Source organism: Erpetoichthys calabaricus, chromosome 3 (genome assembly GCF_900747795.2).
Source record: "Erpetoichthys calabaricus chromosome 3, fErpCal1.3, whole genome shotgun sequence".
Lineage (NCBI taxonomy): Eukaryota > Metazoa > Chordata > Cladistia > Polypteriformes > Polypteridae > Erpetoichthys > Erpetoichthys calabaricus.
In genome coordinates, this window is record NC_041396.2 from 38,446,240 (window position 1) to 38,465,674 (window position 19,435).

Genomic DNA, 19,435 nt, shown 5'->3' on the forward strand with positions numbered 1-19,435 from the left:
GTGTAAACGTTTATGAGCATATGCATACAATAATGTGGATTACAAAAAAGGATTGTATTTAATTACTTATGTTATAGTTTAGTAACATGATGACGTAACTTCCTGCGCCTCCGGAAGTGCTTATTTTGAAAGCTGCTAATTGGCAGAGAGACAGAAGTCATGGGGGTAACTTGGTAAGCTAGAGTTAGTTACATTTTTTTGTTTAGTTTAATTTAATTAATTTGTGTCGATACTTTTAATTTCTTTCAATCCGAGAAATGAAGGAGGGCTTTGATGTAAAACATTTGGGAAAGCAAACTTTTGTTGTATACAACAGTTACCGGTAGTTTATTTTAAATCGGCACACTGTTTCATTTTATATTAAAGGATACATTAATACTGTGAGAGTAGATTGCGCTCACTTTACATAAACAGTAGCTATGATAAATTGCAAATAATATTATGCTTTCCAAAATAATCGTTATTCTGTAAACTCTTTGAAAAGGGGTTTAGAAAACTAAGATCCACTTTACAGTATTCGCACCCTATTGATTAAATGCTGCTTACGTTTCTGTTTTTCCCAATTTTTAAATGGCTGCAGTGTGTCACAGGTGCCCGTGGCTGAAGGAAAAAGTGTTCAACAAACGGTGGAGATGTTAAACAAAAAATTAGAGCAACTGGGAGCAGTGAAGCAGGGTAATTTCTATGTGGATTGCGAGACCTACCACGCGGGCGCACCTGCCATAGCCAATTCAGGTATGGCCTATGAGTGGAAAATGATTAAGATATGGAAGTCTGTGTCATTAAGGTCACCGGTAAGGACGGACTTCAGCCCTCCACAGCACACCATTTTCTGTCTACAAGGTTAAAACAAATACTAAACTGAGGTTTAAATGTCATTCTTAGAATGTTATTTTCCACTGTACGGCTGCACTCATTTTTCTCAGTGAGGAACAAGTAATGCCATCCACCTATCTGCTTTTCCTGTTGAAGGTCTCGGTGAGAACAAGTAATCCTTTGGTTCAAATATACCATTTTATAAGGGCTTAGAAAATGGTATGGTGTGGTGAGATATACCCTTGACAAGCGTTCGGTTTTGTCATTTTGTATTCTTGCTAAAAATATTTACATTAAATAAATCGTTGTCTTCATAAGTTCTATCAGATCTGCTTTTGTTCTTTAAAATTCCCTTTTCTTGTTCCTTATACATTCACTGACCAAATTATCAGGAACACACACTGCTAATACAAGGGTAGGGCTTTCTTCTGCTCTCTAAACAGCTTCAATTTTTTGTGCCATGGATTCCATTAGAATGCTGGCACAATCCTTTGAGATTCTGGCTCATGCTGACATGAGTGCATCACATAATTTCTGCAGATTTGTCAGCTGCACATTCATGCTTCAGATTTGCTGTTCCACCACATCATAGAGATGTTCTGTTGGATTCAGATCTGGTGATTGGGAAAGCCCCTGAAGAACAGTGAACTTTGACTTGTTCATGAAACCAGTTTGAGATAACTTTTGCTTTTTGACATGGTGCATTATCATACTTAAAATAACCATTAGAAAGTAAGTAAATTACGCATGGTCACTAACAATAAATAGATTGTGGCAATCAAGTGACAATTGATTGGTATTAATGCGCCCAAAGTGTGCCAAGAATACATTCTCCACATTACGCCACAACCAACAGCCTGGACTGTGATGCAAGGCTAGTTGGCTGCATGGATTCATGCAGTTGCTGCCAAATTCTGACCCTGCCATTTGAGTGCCTCAGCAGAAATCAAGCTTCATCAGACCAGGCTACGTCTTTCCAGTTTGTCTTCTGCTATTGTAGCCCATTCACCTCATCATTTTTAACGTGTTGTGCATTCTGAGCTGCTTTTCTGCTCACCACAGTTAAATGGTTATCAGAGTTATAGTAGCCTTTGCAGTGGCCTTTCCTGGCGATTCTCTTCTGACCTCTCTCATCAAGCTGTTCATTTCTGCAGAGCCGCCATTCTCTGGATGTTTTTTCATCATTCTGAATAATCTCAAGAGACTGTTGTGTGTGGAAATACCAGGAGATCAGCAGTTCCAGAAATACCAGCCCATCTAGCACCAACAATCAATGTCATGGTCGAAATCCTGTAGTGTTTGATGTGAACATTAACTGAAGCTCCTGACTTGTACCTACATGATTTTATGCATTGTGTCACTGCCACATGATTGGATAATTGCATGAATAAGGTTTTTCAGGTGTTCCTAATAATTTGTTTAGTGAGTTTGTCAGAGTTTCTTTAGTCTGTGATGTGGTATAATTCTTGTAGCTAATTGTAAGGCTTTCTCTATTACTGTGTGTCATTTTCTGATCTGTAAACCTTTGTACACAAAACTCACAATGTCACCTTATGCACATAATGGTTTAAGTTCACTGGTCGTCTACAGACAGTGACTTAACATGCATTTTCGATCACTAACCTTACCATTATTTAACATTTGTCTAGCTACAATTATATTTTTCTTTTATTTCACATTTGGCAAAAAACAGTTAGTGTTAACAGCCAAGTCTACATTGGTCTGTTATAATTAAATATGGATGTGTTAGTTTGTGTGTGTGTGTGTGTGTAGGCAAATGCTATATAATGGAATTCTCTCCCATCTATGATTTGTTTCTGTCTTGTGCTTATAATTGCCAGGACTGGGTTGTGTTTCCTGTAACCCAGTAGTAAATCAAGCAGGTACAGCTAATGAATGTTTAGATGTTTAGATTCTGTAAAACTTTACTGTTCATGACATTATAAAATAAGCAGTATCAGTATGTTACCAAAGTCAAATTTGGCATGTTATCTTTTAATCATCATAATGATCTAACCTTCTAAAAGCACTTTACGTAGTCAGAGGAGAACCACCTCAAGTACTATCCTCCTGGAGGATGTGACAGCAGTCATTCTTGCGCCAGTAGGCTCACTACACATTTGCTATTCGGTGGTGGAGTGACCGAGATAGTTACCCATTAAGAGACAGGGGATAATTAGGAGGCCACAGTGACCAGGCTGTGGTGGGCAGATTAGCCAGGACGTTACTATAAAAGTTACTGTTTTTCCAGGGATCTTCTGTGACCACACACAGTCAGGGCCTGGTTGTATAGTATCAATTTTTACAGCACTGCCCCCATCACTGCACTGGGATCCACACACAGACTACAACATAAGCACCCCTGATGGCCTCCCTAAAACCTCTTCCAGCAGCAACCCAAGCTTATCCTGGATGAACTCCGATCCAAGTACTAGCCAGGCCCAAACATGTTTAGCTTCAGGTAGATTAATTATTCTGTAGTGCAAGTGGGCTGTGGGTCACAATTGTCATTTTCAGCTGTTGAGGATAAAAGGGGATGTACTGTTGAAATCAAAAGAGACAAAACGGAGACCTTTTTTTGATATGTTACAAAAACTTTCCAGCGTACCTATTTATAGCTTGGTTTCCTTTTTGCTAGATGTTCAAACTCTGCACATGTTGATTATTAATGGATGGCTTATTATTTAAATTATTTACTTTTGTCATTTTGCTCCATTTTGTTAAAATTTACATAAAGTTCACCACAGCTGTAAAAGTGTCAAGGAGATTTGATAAGACTAGACACAACAAAACCTGTTATGTGGACAAATGACAGTCGTGTCATAATTCAGAAGTCATATTCTTCTATTTTGCAAATTTTGACTACTGATTTCTGAAATAAAACTGACTATGTACTTTTACATATCAGTGCTACACACTTTTTGGTGTTGGGGGTTCCCTGTGATGATAGGTGTTTGTACCAGGCAGATTCACACTCCGTGAGTCCTTTTACCTCTAATTGATCACAATGCTTATCTTTTTTTTCTTCTGTTACTTTGCATAAAAAATCACAGTAATGTCAGATTAACATTTATAAGAAATTCAGAAATGTCAGTGTTTTGCCATCACTTTAAATGCTTAACACTCATTTTTGGTTTCCTATTATTTTAATGTTTTTGCTATGGATTTTGCTCTTTTTGTTTCCTAATATAATTACAATTAACAAGGAGTGACATAGACACAATGGCAAACATAAGTGAATGCTGACTGGCTGCAGTTACTTCGGTGGCAGACCCATTAGTGATATCATTAGTACGTACCAGCTTTAATAATCAGAACACCTGGAAAAGGGGAAACAAAATCAGAAGGATGGTGATGAAAATCTTTTAAATACACAGAATAAAATGAAGTCAATTTAACATATATTAATGCTTGCTAAATACCAATTCAAATTTATCAGACCCAGTTTTGTAACTTGGATTGCCACCAAAACAGAGAAACTGGGAAATCCTGGCTTCTTTGTTAAGGAGAGAGTTCAATTAAAGGCATAATTGTTTGGAAGAAAAATCTGCAGCCACAGGGGGGTCCCAGGACTGAGCTTGAGAACCACTGACAAAGATAACAGTAAACTGTTAATGTATGTTTTAAGATCAATTGTGAATTGCCAATTGGTGCAGAATGCAAAATTTTATTTTTGGTAATGTACATAAAGTATATTAGAACATTCATTAAAATGTGTGTGTGTGTATATGTGTATATATATATATATGTCCTGTTGATTTGGTATGCGTGTAAATCAGTGATCGTGAGTCCTTTTTTCTGACGGCGTTGCGAAGTTCATGTATTCGTGTTACGATTCTTTTTGATATTTGTCCTATGTATACCACTGGGCAAGTACTGCATGGAATGCTATAAACTGCATTTTGTGTTTCTGCTGTCGATTTCTTGTTTTTAGCATTAAAAAGGACCCTGCGCAGATTGTTTGTGGTCAGTTTGTGGTTTGTGATCTACACGCATACCAAATCAACAGGACATACATTTAACTGGGACAATGTACAAGTAAGATTCAAGGCCAGTACCAAAAGTGCCAGAGAGCAGGCCGAATCTTGGCTATCAAATGAGAACGCCATCAACAGACATTTGGACATAAATCCAGCGTATGCAAACTTAAGAAGAACATGTTCATAATAAATAAAATCTTTACAACCAATAACCCCCCCCCCCCCCCCCCCCCCCCCCCCCCCCCCCCCCCCCCCCCCCCCCCCCTTCCACTGAATAATTTTTGTTATATATTGCCTTTGATTCTTGTAAGTCTTAGCATTATCCTCTGATGAAGGCCCCTGGTAGGGGCTGAAAGCTCAGGAATAAAAACTACTTTATGATACATGATTCATTTTCTCCCTTTGTGGATCTCCAGCCGCAAATATGCAAACCGTATTACAGACCTTCTCTTCTATTTATCTATATCTATATAATATAATATACAGTCATATGAAAAAGTTTGGGAACCCCTCTTAATTCTTTGGATTTTTGTTTATCATTGGCTGAGCTTTCAAAGTAGCAACTTCCTTTTAATACATGACATGCCTTATGGAAACAGTGGTATTTCAGCCGTGACATTAAGTTTATTGGATTAACAGAAAATATGCAATATGCATCATAACAAAATTAGACAGGTGCATAAATTTGGGCACCCCAACAGAGATATTACATCAATACTTAGTTGAGCCTCCTTTTGCAAATATAACAGCCTCTAGATGCCTCCTATAGCCTTTGATGAGTGTCTGGATGGAGGTATTTTTGACCATGCTTTCATACAAAATCTCTCCAGTTCAGTTAAATTTGATGGCTGCCGAGCATGGACATCCTGCTTCAAATCATCCCATAGATTTTTGATAATTTTCAAGTCAGGGGTCTGTGATGGCTATTCCAGAACATTGTACTTCTCCATCTGCATGAATGCCTTTGTAGATTTCGAACTGTGTTTTGGGTCATTGTCTTGTTGGAATATCCAACTCCTGCGTAACTGCAACTTTGTGGCTGATGCTTGAACATTATCCTGAAATATTTGTTGATATTGGGTTGAATTCATCTGACCTTCGACTTTAACAAGGGCCCCAGTCCCTGAACTAGTCCCACTGCCTCACAGCATGATGGAACGTCCACCAAATTTGACAGTAGGTAGCAGGTATTTTTTTGGAATGCGGTGTTCTGCCATGCAGAGCGCTTTTTGTTATGACCAAATAACTCAATTTTTGTCTCATCAGTCCAAAGCACTTTGATCCAAAATAAATCTGGCTTGTCTAAATGATCATTTGCATACAACAAGCGACTCTGTTTGTGGCGTGAGTGCAGAAAGGGCTTCTTTCTCATCACTCTGCCATACAAATGTTCTTTGTGCAAATTGTGCTGAATTGTAGAACGATGTACAGATACACCATCTGCTGCAAGATGTTCTTGCAGGTCTTTGGAGGTGATCTGTGGGTTGTCTGTAACCATTCTCACAATCCTGCGCATATGCCGCTCCTGTATTTTCCTTGGCCTGCCAGCTCTGGGTTTAACAGCAACTGTGCCTGTGGCCTTCCATTTCCTGATTACATTCCTTACAGTTGAAACTGACAGTTTAAACCTCTGAGATAGCTTTTTGTAGCCTTCCTCTAAACCATGATACTGAACATCAATCTTTGTTTTCAGATCTTTTGAGAGTTGCTTTGAGGATTCCCATGCTGTCACTCTTCACAGGAAAGTCAAAGGGAAGCACAACTTGCAATTGACAACATGAAATACCTTTTCTCATGATTGGACACACCTGTCAATGAAGTTCAAAGCTTAACGAGCTAATCCAACCAATTTGGTGTTACAAGTAATCAGTATTGAGCAGTTACATGCATTCAAATCAGCAAAATTACAAGGGTACCCAAATTTTTGCACAGCCAGTTTTTCACATTTGATTAAATTTCATACAACTAAATACTGCTTCACTAAAAATCTTTGTTAGGAAAACACCCCAGGACTCGGATGTTCCTAGGAAATGAAAGACATACCACTGTTATCTTTTTTGTTGAAAGTACAGTAAATTATTATGCAGGCTGAGAGGGGTTCCCACATTTTTTCATATGACTGTGTATATATGTGTGTGTATGCATGTTTGTAGCTAGAGATCTACAAAGGGAGAAAATGAGTTATAGTTTTTTATTACTAAGCTTTTGACAACCTACCAGGAGTTCTCATCTGAGGAGAATGATTAGACATACAGGAATCAAAGGCAATATATAGAAAGTGGGGGTGGGGGTTTAATAAGAAGGGGTTCAGAAGGTGTTGGTCATAAAGTTTTTTAATATTTGGATGTTCTTCTTTTTAAGGCTGCATATGCTGGGTTCAAGTCCAAGTGTCTGTTAATGCTGTTTTCATTAGAGAGTCATGATTCAGCCTGCTCTCTTGCAATCTTAGCATTGGCCCTGAATTTTACTTTCACAGTGTCCCAGTTAAACATGTGTCCAGTGGAACTTGTATGTGTGTATGTCAGAGACCTGGGTCCTTCCTTTTGACAACATTGCAATGTTCCTGTATACGTGTTGCAAGTGTTTTAGACATTTGTCTTGCATATCACCCTGGGCATGAATGCTGTAAACTGCATTTCTTGTCTCTGTGATCGATAATTTTGCTTTTGGCATTGAAAAGGGACAGTCCTTAAAGTATTTGCCGGTTTGTGCGTTATCTTGATCCCAGATCTGGACAGGACGTGTGCTGTACTTTGTAACACACTACAATGATAAGGGAGGGTGTGGTAAGTGCGGTTTGGAACCAAGTTAGAGTCGACTGTTTGCTGATGTCTGGGGCATCTCCTATATAGGCATTGTTTAATAAATGTCTTGGGGTAGCCGTTTGATGTGAACAGATGAAAATGATAACATCTTTCATTCTTGTTATATGTCCAAGTCCTAACACAACTTCATTTATGCGGTGAAGGGTGGTTGCTGGAAAAGTGTAGTATTTTATCTGCATAACATTCCTTGTGATAAACACTCGTAATTAAAACAACGTGGTTACCTCTTTCAATGGAAATGTGAAGGAAATTGATGTGTCCATTCATTTCTTTTTCCATTGTGAATTGGATTGCAGGGAATACTGAGTTGATGTGGCTGTAGAATTGACTCAAATATTTAGTGTTTTAATATAATGAATGTGTCATCGATGTAGCATATCCAGAGATTAAATTTGAACTGAGTTAAAGCCACGCCACGAGTCCTGATAATGGAGACGCCATTGACATGCTTTCTTTCTGTCTGTAGTATTTTCCATTAAAATGGAAGTGTATTTTTTGGCAAAGTGATATTAGATGCATTATGTCCTTAGTGGTCAGCTTCGTTTGTGCCATTATATTGGGATCGTTGTGTAGTTTTATCAGTAAAGTCTTTGTGGCCAGATGAGTTGGGATTGTGGTATATAATGACACAACATCAAAAGTGACTCATTTTCTCCCTTTGTGGATCTCTAATTACAAATGTGTAAACCGTATAGATATGTTCTTCTGATGTCACCTGCTTCTTTTTCTTTCAACATCTTTATTGGTTTGTGTCCATTATCACAGAGTACTTCTTCACCCACTCTTTCTCTATTCCACAGTTTTCATTCATTGCCCTAAGTATCAGAACCACACTTTTTTTTTGGCACTTAATTCACTTATCTTTTAATGTACATCAACCTCTGTCACTCTGTTTAGACATTTGTGACAATAAAGGTTGTAGTGGGTGTCTGAAAACTACAATAGAACATTTAACTTCTGTATAATATGAGGTAGAATATTAATTGAAACATTTTTTTTTTTCTTCTATGTTGAACACAATCTGTATTCAAGAGCTCCTATGGCCATCCACATACCTTGCATTCTTTTTTTTTCTTTCAAATGCCTCTGACTAAAATATTTTCATACTATTACCTTTCTCTAGCAATTACCATGCTTTATTAATATAAGACAATCTTAATCTTGCTACCTCCAGCTTCAAATGTTATTGATCTATTTACTTTATAAATAAGTTGTTGTGTACACAGCAATTTCTCTTGAATCATTCTTTTCATTATGTCTTCATTCCTGTACACAGAATATAACTTTTTCTTTTTCTTCACCCTCATCACATCATCTTTTTCCATCATACTGTTGTCAGTCCAAGTTATCAATCTTTACACTCTCTGCACTATCTTAATAAAGATGTATGAAATTTGGTAAGAGGGTGTAGCATCACGAAAATGCTAGTTTCTAAAATTGCTTCCTCTGGAAATTACGTCTGAAAAGAAATATTTTACTCTCGTTGAGAAACTACAATGTCAAATTAAAATTATTTTAAAACAAATCGCAGTCTTTTTTTTTATTTTTCCATATATGATATGCTGCAGTCTAAAACGCATTAATTAGAAGCTGGTAAAAAAAAGTAGTTATGTTAAAATTAATTTCTCTACTGCTGTGCTCATGTAATAGTGATAATACAATGGTGGATCATTCTTGTTAAAATAAGTCGGGTGGTTTCACAGCTTTGAAAATGTATATTCACACATATGTAGTGTTTGTATGATTACATGCCTCCTTATGTTACTAATTAAAGGTATGTTTATATTCAGGTTATTTTGAAAACAAAGCATATTTTGTGAGAATGATTTTTCTTTCCATAGGTCAGAGTCAAAAGTTCCTATATGTAATGCACAATTCGGAGGCACCACTCAGCTGCTTTGCACTTTTTGAAAATGGCCCCTGCTTGGTAGCTGATCCCAACTTTGATGTGCTCATGGTCAAGTTAAAGAGTTATTTTCAGAATGCCAAAGGCAACAAAGTGGAGAGCAGAGGAGCACGCTATCAGTACTGTGACTTTTTGGTGAAATTGGGAACAATCACAATGGGATCCAGTGCCCGTGGCATTTCTGTGGAGGTAAATTGAACTGATTATTTTGATTAATATTCTTGAAACATCCTTGCCTTCCTTTCAAGACCTTTTGTAAAAACTTTTTTCCGTTAGAATGTTTATAGTTTTAATTGGATTCAGTTAGAATGTTTAAACCTGCGGTGGGTTGGCACCCTGCCCGGGATTGGTTCCTGCCTTGTGCCCTGTGTTGGCTGGGATTGGCTCCAGCAGACCCCCGTGACCCTGTGTTCGGATTCAGTGGGTTGGAAAATGGATGGATGGATAGAATGTTTAAACATTACTGTATACTTGACAAGGATGGAAAATTATTTTTATACAGTGTCTTAGTCTTAAACTGCCCAAGAAAATCGTTTTTAAAGCTACTCATCTGGGCATCCATCCATCCATTATCCAACCTGTTATATCCTAACTACAGGGCACGGGGGTCTGCTGGAGCTAATCCCAGCCAACACAGGGTGCAAAGCAGGAAACAAACCCCGGGCAGGGCGCCAGCCCACAGCAGGCATCTGAGCAGTATTTGATTTTTTACTAGTAAAACAAAAGTATATCGTATATTTGATTCAGATTAATGTTGTACTGAACAGGTACAGTGCAGAGTAACAAATTAATGGGTGCATTGCATGACAACCATAAATACAGAGGTGCCCCTGGGAGAGTTTTTTTTTTTTTTTTTTTTTTTTTTGCTAACCCACTTTGACAGACATAAAATGACAATTTTGTATCAGTGATGCTGTAATTAGAAAGAAATAACATATCAAACAGATTTTCAAGAATTGATGTGCAAGCTTTCATTAAATAAAATTATGAAGAAGGTAGGCAAGTTGAAGACAGAAAACACAGGGGAACACCCAACATTCATCTGTATCTGATGAGCAGACCTGAAAAATCACTTCCTTAAGGGATACAATTGTGTTTTGTGAAGGAGTCTTAAAGACAGATAAAATTATGCAGCAGTGTTCCAAAGCAAATTGTTTTAATTTTGCATTTTAAGAGAGGCCAAAGAAAACACTTATTTAACTCAAATACTGTTTTTTTGTTTACTTTTTGTCTGTGTGTTCAGTTGTGCTTATTATGATGTAATAGCTTTTTCACAAGCAAGTAAGTACTTGCTCTCCAATGTTAAGCATCCCTTAAGTTACAGTCTGAATTTTAATTTTTGGTAGATGGACAACAAATGAGAAGGATTTTATAGAATTTGGGCCTATATAATAATCTTCATAGATTAATAGTATATGGTAAAATGTGTTTGTATATTGCTATTGCTGATTGAAATATAATCCTTAATCAATCCTTAACTAGGGGTCTGCGCCCCATGCTCACTTTGCTTGCCAACCTCTGGGGACACGTTCTGGGCGCTCTCTGTCTTGTGGCTAAGCTACTTGAAGGACGTCAGGGTGCTCCTCCGTTAGAGAAAGCGATTGTATTTAAAGAGATGGTATATGGAAAAGTATGCTGGGCATGTGAGGAAGATGGTTTGGTCCTAAGTTATAAATAGAAAATCAGTTATTTGAGTATTTTACTACAACTGTCTATTTTAAATACCAATGAATAATGAAACATAGTAAAAAGTAAAAGTGCAAGTAAAGTAAAATGTAATAAGTAAATAAAAAATTTAATTACATTAACACCATCAAAAGCAATATTATGAATTAGTTTATCCTCTAACTTGCATTCTATAAACGTTGCTTTTTGCATTTCTATTCACATGTTGTTTGGGATATTTTTCTCTTTTTCATTTACTGACCAATTCTCTTTGTTCTTGACTTTTATTATATGCTGCTCTTTCTTGTTCCTTTTTTTTTGATGTTCATTATCAGCTCTTGCTGCTCTTTTTCTATTGCCATATAAAATTCAATATTCTTGAATAGATAATTTGCTTTTCTGCTTTGCTATTGTAATTGACTCAGTGGTAACTCGCCCTTCAACACAGAGTGTCATGGGGTGGTATGGAGAAAGGATGTACGCAGTAGGAGTAATGATTGGGCGAGTGGTGTGGAGGGGGGTGGTCAAGACAGAATAATGCAGACACGACGGAAGACTTTTTTAATATAATAGAGAGATAATATATGTTTTATGTGCCATATGCCTTGGTAAACAATGACATTATTCAGGATACTTTGCAACAGTTCTTACTTTATTTATTTTTATTATAAGATTTTCTAAATCAAAGGTGTCTGCCAGTCAGTTTGTCCTGTATCTGACATTTGCTGTAGTAAGATTATATTTGTACACTGAAAATACATTATCTGGTTAGTAACTCTTATTAAAAAATGGTCTCTTCTCATTCCTTATTTCAGAATACTTGTAAAACCGTCTTTATTTTATATAAAGATTTCTCGCATACGTAAATAGACATTTCCTATTACTTACATCTGTGGAATTTGACCAAGAACAGGACTGGACTTAACTACAATAATTACATCATCCATAAATGTACTAAGAATTGAAGGCTGTTTTCCAGTTGTTCCTGTGCTATTCAAATATGTAACCTAAGTGCTTTCATTAAGTTGTCGTCCACTCTGTCAACTGCAATTAAGGATGAAATAAGAAAGTTTGATTAATTTTTTAACACAGCTGGAATTCTGCTTGGCTTGGAAACCACAATAGACTAATATTTAGGCCAATTACTGCTGCTTTTACAGGTGATAACTATGAGGCAATGCTTGTGATAAGTAGTCATTGAAGATGATTACCCTAGACTAATGGCTAAAAATAACTAATATCCTTCATTAATTGCCCTTTTATTTTGTTTACAGGTTGAATACTGCCCCTGCATTGTGGCTAATGACAGCTGGAACCTTATGATGGAGTTTATGCAAAGCTTTCTGAGTTCCCATGTCCCAGGTGCACCTGCTGTTTTTGGGGTTAAGCCTGATGGAATCTATTCTCCATCTGACACTATGGTGCAATATTTGGAGCTGTTTAACAAAGTTCGCAAACAACAGGCCACACCAAGCACTGGGATGCGTTGAACTATCTCTCTTGATCTGTCTTCATTTATTCATTTTACTTCCTGAAGAAAACTTTAGGATGGAGCTCAAAGGAGGCATTTTGGTTACTGATATTGAAATAAAACATTTCAACTGTTTGTTTGTTAAGCTACAAATGGGAAAACATGGAAAAATATGATAGTAAAACCTATCTGCAGCTGCACAGTATCGTTACAGTGTTCTGGACATTTGCTGGTGTTTGTGTCCTGTGTAAGGAGACATTACTGTTAAATCTGTACTGCACCATTTGTACATATTTTTTGCAAGTTACATTATATTTTGTTACCTTTATAAATGATGAGATAAGTTGCCAAGTACAGTCTCTGCAAATTAGTGGCATGAAAATTTTAATTATCATGAAAACACCGATGTTCTCTGAATAGTTCTGCCAAGTCATAAAACAATGGGCAGGTAGAGGATTGATTTACAATGTGAATTTAATATTTGGGACTAACCTAAGCTTTTTTATTTGTAATTTTTAGCCTTTAAAACATACAACTAATAGAAGCAGCATTCAATCCTAGTGTGTGATGTTTTGATTATGAATATGGAGTGAGAGATTTTACATTCATGCAACTAAAGTGTATGATTTTATACTTATATTTGTACGACAGAATATAGCGAACTTGCAAAGATTTTAAATAAAATATTCTTTAGCCTAGTATTTTAAATGTAGGTCTGCACATATGTAATCAAGTTGATTTGAATTCACACCATCCATCAATCATGCTTATTACAAATATATTTTTGATTAGTGTGGAAATACTGAAATTAATGTAAAGAGTAGAAATATTAAGTAAGATTTATAAAAAAAAAATAAAAAAAAAACCTAAAACACTGCTTACTAAAGCTAGTAGAAGGTGCATTTTTTGAATATATTTCTTGGGGAAAATATACTGCACAAAACAATATACTGACTTTTTAGAATTTGTCATCTTTCATTAAAGACTGGTAGTAAAATATATAGGAAAAACAATAGTGTTGTAGAGGTGTAGATCACCGGTTTCTGCACACTTTCAGTTTATTGATAATAAAAAACTGTATTAAGTAATATATATCTGTTTAATACTTAAAAGCATTATTCAAGCTAGTGTACCTTTTCCTTTTTTTACCCCATAGCTTACTGCTCTTGATATCTACTATAGTGAATTCATATCCGGACAGTTTCTAAATGCAGAACATTTATTATTACATCCATGTTTGTTCTTTATTAAGAATCACATTTGTGTTGTATATTTAATTTCAATCATTTTTATAACTGGTTGGCAAGTTGTCTAACTAAACTTACTTAATCAGGTGATCATGTAAAATCAGTTATGCTTGCTCTCTGGAATTTTACTGAAAATGCATTCTTTCTTTTAGCTTTATCAATCTGTTTTAGATTTTCTTTAAGTTTCACTCGATTTTTTAATTCTTTAACTCCTAACTCCCTCTTCAAACTTACCAAAACATTGCATGACAGGTGACAAAGATGCTGTTTAAACAAAATGTATACAGCTATCTATTTCCTGAACCCTAATTTTACATCAGAGGGCCAAGGTGACCCAGAGCCTCTCACTGTTGCGACTGTGGACAAGACTGAGACGAGCCCTGAATCGTAATCAGACCATCAATGTTAACAAGAACCTTAGTGAAAACTTTGTGATGTATATAACTCCACCAGTTATAAGTAAAGCAAAAATTAACGAGTAGTTCTCATTGCTAATTAAGATTTTTTTCTAGATGAAAACGCTTCGACCAGTTCCCCCAAAATATGCTGTCAGTGTTTTAAATGTTAGCAATACATAAAAAAGAACGTTTCACCCTTTGTAGTTGTGAAGAAGTATCCTCGTTTTTCATGTTCCTTTTTAGAGTTATGTGCTGAATTTCTTCTCCAATCCCATGCAGGAAGATTGATGGATTTTGGATTGGGATTGTAATGGGATGGCAGTAGAACAGTAAATCGTTATGCTGATAGGATGTGAGTCCCTAGTATAAAAAATCAGTACTGTGTCTTTAAGATGTCTTTGTCTGGCGAGTACCTTATTTACCCTTTCGATCCAACCTAACTTGTTCTTTTACGCTACGTAAATAGCGTAGCTGAACTAGTTAGTGTGATAGGCGCATTGCGCAGATATTGGTGAATTTTCTTCCTCTGTTATGAAGGTGGTGTCTGGACGCAAGGATACGTGGTTAGCGTAGCTGCCCCCCAATATAGGGGGTGCTGCTCGGCGAACCGGCGCGCAGGCAGATGCGAGAATCTCCATCACTTCTCCAGCTTTCAGGGATGCTAAAGTGACGGACAGCTTCACCAATAGACAGGCCAATCTGGTCAACACCGGCTGACCTCGGGACCAATCAGAGCGTCGCGCGGAGGAGGGATCTTTGCGGTTCGGTTGTCTCGCGGTCGGTGACAGCTTTCGCGTGCTGATGATGGCGGTAAATAAAAGCCTTGAGATAAAAAACACGCTTTTTTCCTTTTAAAAATTAAGCAAAAGTGCCTATTGTACAAACTGTCGCGGCCATCAAGATTAAGGGGAAACGCAAGACACCGAATCGCGCTTGCCTTTATAACACGAGTTTACAGCCAGTAAAAGTTTGTGGCGGTTTTTGTGCATGTTTTTGTTTTTCGCCCCCACCGTTTTTCAAGAGTCAAGAGATTTTTTATTTTTTTGCAATCTACTATCTATGGTGTATTTTACAAAGTTTATCCAGAAGAATAACCGACCCTGTGGATTGAGTGTGCGCTCAATTTGGCGCTTTTAAATCTCAGCGACTGTCTGCTATTCTGTTCCTTCTTCGGCCGGCTGTTGGATTAAAGTTACGCTGGCGGTTCTCGCGGAGTTTCCTTCAGTCACACTCTTTGTTCTGCAGGTAAGCGGGGAAACAGCATGGGGAAAGGGGAATTGAAGGAGGGGCCCCAACGAGAAAGGGGAACCACGTCTCTGAATTAGAGCGGCCCGTGTTGAAACTGAGTAGCAAGTCATATTTTGCGCCGCAATGAAAGACACCTCGGTTTAAATGGTAGTCATGTCACTCAGGACCTTTACTCATGAAATTATTTTATCCCGAAAGTCATTACATTTTTTGAGTACAGAGACAGTACTGGATTACCGTAATATTCACTATGTGTGGTAAAACATTGATTCCTCAGTATCTATCACTGAACTTAAATGTATGTTACTTAATTGCTGAACTTCAGCCCTTCCTGACCTTTTGCTGCTACCGGGAGTGAGCATGTGTGTTTGTTTAAATTAGAATCTGCTATAAGGTTTCCGTTTTTTGGTGTAAGAAGTTGTGTTTTGGTTTCCCCTTTGTTTATACTTAGACTAGTAACTGAGCTATCTAAGAAAGACTGTACTCCTGCAAGTACAGTTCATATGTTGCCTTTGGCCATCTGTTGTTTGTGTCCGTGGTTACCCGGTTGCAGAGGCAACATTCTCACGTGAAGAATTGAGCCTTCCTCCGTTTATGCTAAAGTTTGCCTATATATCCGAATGCAAGTCGGCTTACCATCAAGTCCAGTGTGCAACCCCCTCCCCACGTATCGCTGGCTGTGGGTAAGGGTGAAGAGCGGCTTAGGAGTGCTTTGTCCGTTGGTGGATTGTCAGACTTTTTATTTCAGGGTGGAAAAATCAGAGTATCATTTTACTAAAGTAAATTTCCATTTTAAAGTTGGGACATGTAAGTCTTAACTTTCCGTTTTGTTCTGAAAATAATATTGGAGCAGTCCACGAAGCAGTATTTCTTGATCATAGCGTGGCATAAGGCACAGCTTTGCATAGCCTATGCAAATGCTATGTAGAAGCACAATGATTAAGACAATCAAAGTTTATATTTTTCTGCAAAGAGCATCATATGTACTATAAAGTGTTTTGTCGTTACCCACCTTCTTTATTTTCAAATATTCACACTACAGAATAACTATCTTCGCTAGTGATGATGCATTATGCCACACGTTGAAGTTTTATTTAAAAGAAACTTTAGCTGGAAGCCCACGTGTTCTTTGATTTGTATTTTGAAAACAGAATTTTTAGCCAAACCTGATTATCAAAAAATCCCAATGGACAATAAAAGAAATTTGGTCAGCTATGAAGCTGATGTGCTGTCCAGTCTTTTCACATTAAACAGGTATAGTGTATAGAGTGATAACTTGCTTAATGATTAGTTTTTGAAAATGTAACACTTATTTGTCAGTATACATGGTATAGTAACTTGTGGTGAGTTATAAATACATTAAAACACTGTGTGTGTGTGTGTGTGATTTTTTTTTTTTTCTTCTTAGAAAAATCTTGTGGTGAGCATATTCTTGAGATGTAGAAAAGAAAACAGTACTGCTATTAATTGCATCTGTTTAAACAGTGTTTGATATAGGTATTTCATTGAAAAGAGCGTGAAAATGCTATGAAGTGTACATTTCATTCCTTTTTACAGACTGCTCTTTACAATCAATCCCTTTTAACAATCACTTTCTAATTTTCTGTTAAAGTTGCTTTGCAAAGAAAATAAGAATGCAGTAGTACACATTTAAAGCTGATTCCAGATTGGCAGCAGGAGTATGTCCAATGACAGCAAAACAAAGAAACTACAATATGTTTTATACATTTCTGCCTATATTTGTCTGTTTAATATGCATACGTTTAAGTCTCTTTTTGATTAAGTATTGGTCAGCATTTTTAGGATAAGTACATTATATTAACAAAACAGCAATTGTAATTGTAATTAAACAACAGCACACTTTTCTATAGTAAATTCCTTTTCATGGTGCTTTGCAAAAAAGTAGTGTAATTGTTTTCAAGCTGTATATTTTTTCAATGTTGAAGCACAGGCACATTAAGTGATTTGCTCAGTCACAGACAGTGAATCATTAGTCAGGATTCAAGTGGGAACTTTGTGGTTTTTATAGTCCAGTGCTTTAGTTGCTGGCCCACATTGTTTGCTTCGTAGAAATCAGTATATGTCTTACTTTATTCTAGAGATAACAAATTTGTTAATGATTTTGAATTACTAAAATCCTGTAACTATTTAGGACTTCAGTAGTTTGTTTTTTTTTTTTTTGGAGAGACAGAGTGATAACAACACCAGTGAACTTGATCTAGTTTGCCTTATTTGTGCAGACTATCCTGTGTATCTCAGTTAAAGAAGTTTTCTGTCTAGGATGTGAAATGGTAAACAGTGGATGTATTGTTTTACCATAAGTTTGTATGAATTTTCATGCATGTTTTGCTGTATCAAACAGAATGAGTAGGTTTCCTGTAAAGTAGCTTTGATATACAATTTGTGCAGAGATCAAAAATGTACTTTGTAATAATGAGGAATTCAATCCGATTCTGTAATCCTTTTTTTTTTTTTTTTGATCTATAGTGCACATTTTCCATCAGTTAAAGAATTCTGATGACCACTTATTATACTCTCACAGGCTTTTGCCGTATAAAGAAAAAATCCAGTTATGGCTGTAATTTCTAAGAGAAGCAAAAGCCTATTTTGCTAAAAATGCAATTTCTTTTGTACCTCCCATTTTTCAAATGTAAAAAGACATACCAGTGGTGTTTTTCTTCTCAGGCTGGCAATTAGAGGTAGTTTGTCTTGACTCGTGAAAAGCACCCCCTGTTGGAGCTGCTTTCTTTTAAGCATCAAGATGTGTGTTTTAGTGTAGTCATTTAAATCTTTTGTAGTCTTTGTAATAAAGGAATAAAGGGAAAAGCATCTCTTTGTCATTCATTAAAATAAACTGACAATTCTGAGGCAGAAAAAAAAAAAAAAACCATGAAAAGCTCTGTTCTGTTGAAGTCTGCCCTTGTGCAAATATATGAGGTTTTGCTGTCCTATAAATTTTATAAGAGCAAGGCAGGGGGGATTAAAGTACTCTGGTAGGGGGTGGTTTAGGGCAGGCTATATGACGGACCATATTCCACCCATTCGATTCCCAAATTTTGTTTGATATTTTTTTCAGTTTCTTCATGAACCCCCTTGGTGAAACAGACCTTGTAGCTACAGGGACTGGCAGGCAAAGACATATGGAAAACCTTTGAGAAGCTGTCCACATATGAATTCTTGGCCCCAAACCAAGGTCTTGGTTAGATATCATGTGACATGTCACATGCTGTCCTGTGTTGCTTTGGAACTGTTGCTTAAGTTTCTGAAGACTTCAGTTTACATTTTCTGATTCAACATTTCCCATATCTAACTAAAATTGGTCCCAAGCATTTTATAAGTTGATTTTATTTTAGTTGTCCTTTCTCTTGTTGCTTACTTTTTATTTAAACAAGGGTAGTTAATGTATAACTGAATATTATTTTAGTACCTCCAGAGCATGTTTATACTATCATGGTACTCTGTAGTGTTGGAGATTAAGTGATTGTTAGTTTTTTGTTCCAAACAATCAATTAATTGTAGCTGGTTTTGGCATTTAATGTAGTAATTTATTTGATGACATCATTTTTTTCCTTCCAAATGTACAATTCACTTTTGTAGGAAACTTAGAATGCTGTTTTTGCTTTGCTGCTCTGAATATGTACAAAAAACCACTCTTATTTTATGTAGCACTTCTCTGTAGTGCACCATCCCAACAAACTTAAGAAGACACGTACATAGTTCCACTGTTTTTTTCACAGTTGGAGCATAGACACATTAAGTGACTTGCTCAGCTTAACACAGTGAGTTAAAGGTGGGAATTGAACCCTGTCAGCATTATGGTTTAGTGTTGTATTCATTAGCCACTACTCCCACACTGCTTGTTAAATCGGTGTACAGGTG

At 36.7% G+C, this 19,435-nt stretch overlaps 2 protein-coding genes across 2 annotated transcripts in view; both read left to right on the top strand.

The window, feature by feature from the left end:
• Positions 1-87: 87 nt before the first annotated feature.
• On the top strand, positions 88-13,371 carry med20 (mediator complex subunit 20). Its single transcript, XM_051924844.1, has 4 exons — positions 88-173; positions 581-735; positions 9,463-9,716; positions 12,467-13,371. Exons 1-4 carry the CDS (start codon positions 160-162, stop codon positions 12,680-12,682), a joined length of 639 nt encoding a protein of 212 aa, XP_051780804.1. The 5' UTR covers positions 88-159; the 3' UTR covers positions 12,683-13,371.
• A 484-nt stretch (positions 13,372-13,855) lies between these two features.
• Positions 13,856-19,435, top strand: part of usp49 (ubiquitin specific peptidase 49) — an 86,202-nt gene continuing 80,622 nt past the window's right edge. Inside the window, exon 1 of the mRNA XM_028796635.2 lies at positions 13,856-15,553. The gene's annotated coding sequence lies outside the window, so the exon portion shown is untranslated. The remainder of the gene's footprint in view (positions 15,554-19,435) is intronic.